The sequence below is a fragment of the Phyllostomus discolor genome, chromosome 2 (genome assembly GCF_004126475.2).
Source record: "Phyllostomus discolor isolate MPI-MPIP mPhyDis1 chromosome 2, mPhyDis1.pri.v3, whole genome shotgun sequence".
Taxonomy (NCBI): Eukaryota; Metazoa; Chordata; class Mammalia; order Chiroptera; family Phyllostomidae; genus Phyllostomus; species Phyllostomus discolor.
Window position 1 is genome coordinate 164,498,566 of NC_040904.2, and position 8,129 is coordinate 164,506,694.

An 8,129-nucleotide genomic window follows, 5' to 3' on the forward strand; every position below is an offset into this window, starting at 1 on the left:
ACCCATCGGCCCCCTGAAACAAGGATTTACTTGACCATGATGCTGCGTGGAGCTGGGAGGAAAAGAGGTAGCGACCTCTCGTGGTCTCGCCCAGCCTGGGACCCTGGAGCTTCTCCCTGGGACAGTGGCCCCTGCCTCTATCCCAGGCCCGCCCACCTCAGACTGTTGTGGAGTTCAAATCCGTCTCCGGGTGTGGGTGAGGCCATCTCACAGGGAGAATATGAGAAAATTAATTACTTAATGTATGTAAACAAGCTTTGAAGATGAAAAAGTGCAAACGCACAGTGTTCCTAATAACATCTTCAATACTTCCACCGAGCCCCAGAGTCGCCGCTGAGCTCACCTTTAAGACGAGTCCTTGGGGAGTTGCTGGCGAACTCCCCAAGCCAATAAACAACATAAAATGCCCCTTTTCACTCCTTTTATGCAGCCAACCCTAGCTCTCCCCGCCAATAAAAGGACCGGGAAGGATCAGAGAGGCCAGAGGGAACCTAAGCAGCGCACCTGCAGCCCGCGAAGACTCCCGCAGCCCGCGAAGACTCCCGCAGCCCTCAGGCTGTGCTCCGACCCACACGATGTCCTGCCGCTCCTACCGGATCAACCCTGGATGTGGGGTCACCAGGACCTTCAGCTCCTGCTCGGCTGTGGCCCCCAAAACGGCAGCCGCTGCTGCATTACTGCCGCCCCTTACCGAGGGGTGTCCTGCTACCGGGGGCTGGCGGGCTTCGGCAGCCGCAAGCCTCTCTCACCTGGGCGCCTGCAGGGCCCCGCATGGCTGTGGGCGGCTTTCCGCTCTGTCTCCTGCGGCCGCAAGCTTCGGATACCGCTCTGGCGGCTGTGTGCGGGCCCAGCCCGCCTGCATCACCAACGTGTCAGTCAACGAGAGCCTCCTCACCGCCCCTCAACCTGGAGATTGACCCAACGCGCAGTGCGTGAAGCCTGAGGAGAAGGAGCAGATCAAGTGTCTCAACAACAGGTTCGCCGCCTTCATCGACAAGGTCAGTGAGGCCCAGGATGGTCCAGAGAAGGTTCCAGCCCAGCCCTGCCCTGCCTCGGGGAGGTCCCAGTCTGTTGGGGAGACAGCATGGCAGCCAGGTTTGAGGGCAGGAGAGAGAGAGAAATGCAACCATTAAACGCAGCACGATTAGATTCATTGTTTAATTCCAGCAAAGTGTTGAGGGCCCAGAGTAGTCCAGAAACGAAGTCTGTGATCTAAAGTGTTTGTGTGCTTCCAGAGACAATGTAGGAATAGCAGAGCTGCCCCCCCTTCCCCCGCCCCAAAAAACTAGACTGGGTGCTGGAAGAGTGGGAGCAAATGGGGAGAACAGAAGGCAGGGGCTCTTGGCCCAGGCAGCCCGGGAAGGGGCCGGGGCATGGCTGGGAGCCACGCCACCTCCCCCACTTTTGCTCTGCCCCTCGGCCGTGTGGGTCCTCAGGTGTGTACGCATCTGGATAACAGAACCAGCCTCAAGAGGTGGTTGTGAGGAGTAATGGGTTCGTGCATGAAAAGTGCAGGCACATAGTAAGTGCTCAAAAATATTAGCTGTTAGTATTGTTTTCCAAGGACAGTAGTGAGTGAGGAGGTGTGGGAGGTGACCAGCCAGGCCTGGCAGCTTCTCTCATGGAGGGAGGGCTGGGACCCCGGCAGGGAAAGCATGCAGGCCGGCGAGAGCAGGCTGCTGACGTGGTGTGATAAATGCCACGCCGCTGTGAGGCTGCCACCCAAGAAGGCCACCCCTGCACCGCCCTTTGTGTTGGCCCCTCGGTGCCTCACTCTGGTGGGTGGACAGGACCAGCGCTGGGGTCTGGGATCAGGGGCTCGGGGGGTGACAGCGTGACCTTCCTATTACCACTTTCTCTGTAGTGATCTTAGTTAATCCTCAAAATGCCCCAGTGGGGTATGTTATTATCTTCACTTTTTGAATAATAAATTGAAGCTGAGAGAGTTTAGATGAGCTGCTTCCACATATGGTGGTGGGCAGGTGAGGGGGACCGAAAAGGACTCCATCACCGTGTGACAGCTAGTCACACCACACCCAAGTACAGTTTCCCTGTCTGTCTGTTGGGGAAATAACACCCCCCCACCCAAAGGATTGTAAGACCTGAGTGAAACAGAGAGGTAGAGGCAGACGGGTGGGACAGGTAGATAGAGACAGAGGCACAGGTGCAGGTGTAGACAGATGAAGATGGAAGTGTGTGCTCACGTATCCTGGCACAGGCCCTGCATCACACAGTATGTATTCAATGTGTTGTATAAGTGAATAAATGAATTGTAATAATAGTTAACTAGAGTAATTACAGTAATGATCAAACTAGTGAAGCACTTACTGTGTGTCTGGGACTATTCTAAGCACTTGACATGCATGAACTTGCTCAGTCCTCACAACCCTAGGGAAGGTAGTACGATCATCTCTGTTTTAGAAGTGAGAAAAACCCAGCACCAAGAGGTTCGGCAAATTGCCCACTTAGAGTGACAGAACTGGGGCTGGATCCAGACTTCTGGTTACAAGACTGGGTGCTTCGCTCACACCCACACTGCCCTGGGAGCTGGGAGCTAGGCCCCTTTGGTTGCAGACACTCAACCCCATGGCTTAGCTCTTGGCTGGCCCTGGCCGTTCAGGGAGCATCAGGGCAGAAGGAGCTCTGTGGACCATGCACCACCACCCCCACAGACTCCCCACTGAGTCTCTTTCGCCATCCCTGGGTGGCAGGTGCGCTTCCTGGAGCAGCAGAACAGCTGCTGGAGACCAAGTGGCAGTTCTACCAGAACCAGCGCTGCTGCTGAGAGCAACCTGGAGCCGCTGTTCAATGGCTACATCGAGACGCTGAGAAGGGAGGCCGAGTGCGTGGAGGCCGACAGCGGGAGGCTGGCCTCAGAGCTCAACCACGTGCAGGAGGTGCTGGAGGGCTACAAGAAGAAGTGAGTTCAGCACAACCAGGGGACACAGGGGAAGGGGAAAAACCCACCCACAACCTTATGGAAGCAGCTTCTCTAAGAATCCTACCTGTCAACAGGAGCTACTTGGGACCCCAGGGAAGGTCCAGCAGAGACCTAGATTTCTTTGGATTCTTTGGCTTCAGCCCCACTCCTTGGAGGCCCTGTGGGTCTTAGAGCTGGTTCCTAAGAAAGGAATCCCACTGGAGTTCTGCAGCTATCTCTGTTCCTGCCCCTCCCAGCTCAATTGTATTACACGGGCTCTGTGCTCTCCCTGCCCAAGCTTGGCATTATCTCCCTTTGGATGTAGGGTGCACAGATGATTCTAGACTTGGGGGATAAAGTGTGCTTCCTTGGTCTCACCCCACAAGCAGAGGAACTGGGGTAGAATAGGTCAGGCTGGTACAACAATACCAGCCCATGGAAAACACAAAATAAACCATGGAGAGAACAAGATAACGTTTGCAGCAAGTTAATCCCTTTTAGCCCCCGAAAGAGCTCGCCCGGGGACTGGGATGGTATCCAAGCACTGACCCCTCAGCTCTGGCGCCTCTGTCCCCCACACTCAGGTATGAAGAGGAGGTGGCTCTGAGAGCCACAGCGGAGAACGAGTTCGTGGTTCTAAAGAAGGTGAGTGGACAGGTCGAGGGGCAGGGCGGGAGGTGGACTCACCTATGCAACCTCTGATGGGAGCACGGCCACCACACGGACCACAGAGGCACTTGCCCTCCGTGGGCCTCTTCCCACACATGTGCCCCTCCCCCCTCTCTGCACCACCAGGACGTGGACTGTGCCTACCTGCGGAAATCAGACCTGGAGGCCAACGTGGAGGCTCTGGTGGAGGAGTCGAGCTTCCTGAAGCGCCTCTATGATGAGGTGAGGGGGCCCCTGCCAACCGGCCAGGGCAGTGGAGAGGGAGGTGTGGAGCCCTGAGGGGGAGGGGGGAGGGTGCACTGTGTGCATATGTTTGCCCCATGTGTGATATAAGCATGAAAAAAGCATGTACACACAAGCAAAAGGGGCATGTTGTGTGGCTGTCACAGGCACGTATATGTATGTGCCGAGTTGGGAGCCTGGCATACATGTATGAAGACAGGATTGTCCGTGGTCAGGCCTCTCTCTGTCTTTGAGCACCTGTGCATGTTGCACTGTGTGTGCCTGTGTGCTGGTCTGTGCCTTGTCAGTCCACGCACGGGTGTGAAAGTATCTATGTGGGGGTGGGTATCAGGGTGGGGTTCTAGCTAGAGAGGGGTCTTAATTAATGGACAAATCACTAGTCTGGGCACTGAAATCCCAGCTCCCTTGCTAGGTGACTTAAGAGTTAGGCCTTTTCACACATGCTAAGCTTCTTCCAGCTTCATTTTATGATGTGTCTATGTGTGACTGAAAGTGGGTGGGAGCATGGGGAACAGGGGTCATGTAACATTTATGACCAGTGTCCCTTCCAGGGAATGGGTACTGCCCCTAGGGGTGGAGCATGTGGTCCAGATCAGGCAGCAGAAACAAATGTATTAGCTGTTGGTCCCCCAGGAGATCCAGATTCTCCACGCCCACATCTCAGACACCTCGGTCATCGTCAAGATGGACAACAGCCGGGACCTGAACATGGACTGCATCGTGGCTGAGATCAAGGCTCAGTACGATGATGTCGCCAGCCGCAGCCGGGCTGAGGCCGAGTCCTGGTACCGCACCAAGGTGAGTGGCACTGGACCCCTGCCTCCTGGTCATGGCCTCAGGAGGGAGGGATGAGGGGCAAATATTAGAAGAGGCTTCTTTTGGTGGAGAGCTCTCAGGCTGAGGTGGCAGAGCAGGGCTGCCATGGAAGGCTGCCCAGACTGAGTGCTGTACAACCCGCACAGTCATGCGTGGGTCCCGAGTGGGTGGGACACGCCATCCTGAGTGTCTGCTTCCCCCCCAGTGTGAGGAGATGAAGGCCACGGTGATCCGTCACGGGGAGACCCTGCGCCGCACCAAGGAGGAGATCAACGAGCTGAACCGCATGGTCCAGAGGCTGACAGCCGAGATTGAGAACGCCAAGTGCCAGGTAAGGTGTGGGGAGAGCTCAAACACCCAGAACAGGCGGGCTACAGCACCAAGCCCTTTGCCCTTCTGGCCCCACTCAGGCCCCCCAGTGTGCACATGAGGAAGCAGGGACCCAGAGAGAGAGCAGGGGTCCTACCACCTCACATAGCACTTGAGGTGGGTTGAGCTGTATCACTGATGCCTGCCTCCTCGGCCACCCTGTGGCCACCACCAAGGAGAGATGGTAAAAAGCTTACCACTCTCCTCCCTGTGTTTACATCATATTAACTACTTGGTCATAGGCAGTGAACGTGCCTTCTCTCCTCGACCCTCCTCTCCCTGTCCCAATCCATCAGCTTGAGTGAGCCAAGCTGTGCCTCCTCTCTCTGATCCTTGTCTTTACACCTCCTTCCCCATAGCGGGCCAAGCTGGAGGCTGCCGTGGCGGAGGCTGAGCAGCAGGGCGAGGCAGCCATCAGCGATGCCCGCTGCAAGCTGGCTGAGCTGGAGGCCGCCCTGCAGAAGGCCAAGCAGGACATGGCCTGCCTGCTGAAGGAGTACCAGGAGGTGATGAACTCCAAGCTGGGCCTGGACATCGAGATCGCCACCTACAGGCGCCTGCTGGAGGGCGAGGAGCACAGGTGGGGCTAAGGGGGACCTTGTGGGGTGTAGGAGGTGGAGGCCCTGGTCCCCTGGGAGTGATTTCCTTAAGCCCAAGTGTGAGACACATCTCCACCGACCACTCGTACAGGTCAAGCTTCAGTAATAATTCTTATAATGTGTTCGGTCTGTGCTAAGTGCTCACTGTAATCCTCATAATCTGATGGGATAGGTATCAGTTTTCTCATCCAAAGATGAGGAATAAGGCTCAGTGCTCAGTGACTTCCTCATGATCCTACAGTTAATAAGTCCAAGAGCGGGAGCCTGCACCCAAGTCATGTGCCTCTGAAGTGCATCATCTTTGAGTAGCTTCCTACGTGAGGCTGCAGCTTGGCCTGCTAAGGACAATGCACTCTGTACAGAGGTGGGCAAAAGTACAGTTGCTTGTATGAAAAAAATATGTAATACAAGAATAAATAATACAAGGATAAACTCTGAGTTTCGGGAACTCACAACTGTAAACCTCCTTTTGCCCACCCCTGTACAGAGTGCATGCTGGTAGTGACTCTTCATTGCCCACAAAGCCCTTCCACACACACGCCGGTGCGTGTGATTTGGCCACTTTCTGGGAGCCCAGTCATACCACCCAGCATGGGCCTGGGCTCTCAGGTTGGAAGCAATGGATCACGTCCATAATCTTACCCCCCATCTGCCGAAAATCAGAAGGCCTTGTCTCTGTGGTCACAGAACGGTTAAAGACAGACAGGGAGCCTCTAGTGCCGACTTGGGGGGAGCCCTTCCTGCTTCTGGGGGTAGGATTTGTACACAGGAGGACCCTCTCTGTCCCCAAGCAGCCATCATCTCAAAGAATCGAGCTCAGTGTCCAGAGTTGACAGTTTTCTTTCTCTATAGGCTGTGTGAAGGTGTGAGCGCCGTGAATGTTTGTAAGTATCTGCTGGAAACCCCCGGAGAAAATGGCTTTTTCGATGGGCAAAGCTGAACCCTACAGCCTAACCCAGTGAACCTGGAATGTTCCTACACCGGGAGGCTGCCTTTCATCCTGCCCTGGCGTCTCACTGGGGACACCAAGGGAGTTATGGGGAAAGTGGGGCTAAGCGCCCTCCCCTGGTAGCGATGTGAACTGCAGGCCATGGAAATCTGGCAGGGCAACTGGGTCCCACTGGTTTCCCACGGGTCCCCTTGTTTTTCTTGCCCCATTACCCTAGATGGGCTGAGATACTGGGAGGAACAGGGCCTGGGTTATTAAACACTAAAACCTTTTGAGGAACAGGAAGGCCCTGTCATGCGGAGGCCAGTTAGGGCCTGTCCCGGGGTTGGTGAGATCATGGCAAACCGTTCATGCCTCTGTGTCCCCTCTTCCCATAGGTGTCAGCAGTTCCCGCGGTGGAGTCACCTGTGGGGGCCTCACATATAGCACCACCCCCGGGCGCCAGATTGTCTCTGGCCCCATGGCCACGGGGGGCAGCATCACGGTGATGGCGCCGGACTCCTGCGCCCCCTGTCAGCCCTGCTCCTCCAGCTTCAGCTGCGGGAGCAGCCGGTCCGTCCGCTTTGCATAGGGTCCAGGGTGGCCTGTGTCTATTTGTGCACAGATGGTGTGTGAATGGAAAATGTGTGTTTGCTTCTGGAATCTTCCATATGTTCCTACAGAGGTACAGACCCTGGAACCTCTCTGCCACATTTTTTTTTTCTGGGAGTTGTTTCCTGGTTCTCCTCTTGGTTTCAGTTAGTCATTCCCAGTCCTTCACTTAAGTCCAATTTGACTCAAAAACACCCATGGCCAATTTGTATTGTTCGACAGTCACCCAGCGTGGCTGAGCATCCTGGGAGCTTGGTCTTCCCTCAGGACAAGAAACGAGCCTAAGCTTCCTCAGGTCTTCCACAACCTGAGAATCAGAGAGGAAGCTAGCTCCCCCAAACCCAGTGGCTCCCTCTCCTGGTTGGGAATGTCTCAGCAGGGAGCACCTGCCCAGTGGTCATTTTTGTGTGTGTTTCTCTGGTCTCTCTGACTGACTGCCTTCCTCTGGGTTAGCCTGTTCCAGCCTTCTCCGTGACCTCCCAGCTGAGAGGCCCATTGTGGGAAGGGAAGTCCTTTTGACTTTGGACAAGTACTGCTATTCCATGCACCTTATACATTTCAGAGAAAACTCCATGGTTGCTCCAGATCTGCCCCCGCCCGTGCAGGAGGGGTCTGTCCAACACGGAGAAGGTGGGATGGGGAAAGTTAGGCCACTTCCTGGGTCTTCCGCTTGTTACGACTGTCTGTGGGTGGCTTGCCTTCTGGGTTGTCTCAATCAGTGTTTCAATAAATGCTACCGCAATGCAAGGATACGTGATCTTATGAACACAATGTGCGCCCCCTCCAATGTTTGGACCCTCCACTCCCTCTTGCCCCATCTCCAGCTGGCCAGTCTTTTCCCCAACCCATGTGGTGTTTCCCCAATTCCCCAGTGACTCTGCCGCTTCCTATCCACTTCCATAGCCTGATTCCAGTTCCGTACTTCTCAATCCCCTCAGGCCTGGACCACAGCTCCAGCTTTCCCCATGACCTC

At 55.4% G+C, this 8,129-nt stretch overlaps 1 protein-coding gene across 1 annotated transcript; it reads left to right on the forward strand.

The window, feature by feature from the left end:
• The first annotated feature begins 575 nt into the window (after window positions 1-575).
• LOC114513234 (keratin, type II cuticular Hb5-like) lies at window positions 576-7,244 on the forward strand. Its single transcript, XM_028532446.2, is given in 13 exon segments — window positions 576-654; window positions 657-811; window positions 813-998; window positions 2,712-2,733; window positions 2,736-2,782; window positions 2,784-2,920; window positions 3,505-3,565; window positions 3,716-3,811; window positions 4,466-4,630; window positions 4,854-4,979; window positions 5,377-5,597; window positions 6,469-6,500; window positions 6,943-7,244. Coding segments are annotated over 13 exon segments (1,521 nt in total). The 3' UTR covers window positions 7,137-7,244.
• Window positions 7,245-8,129: the final 885 nt, after the last annotated feature.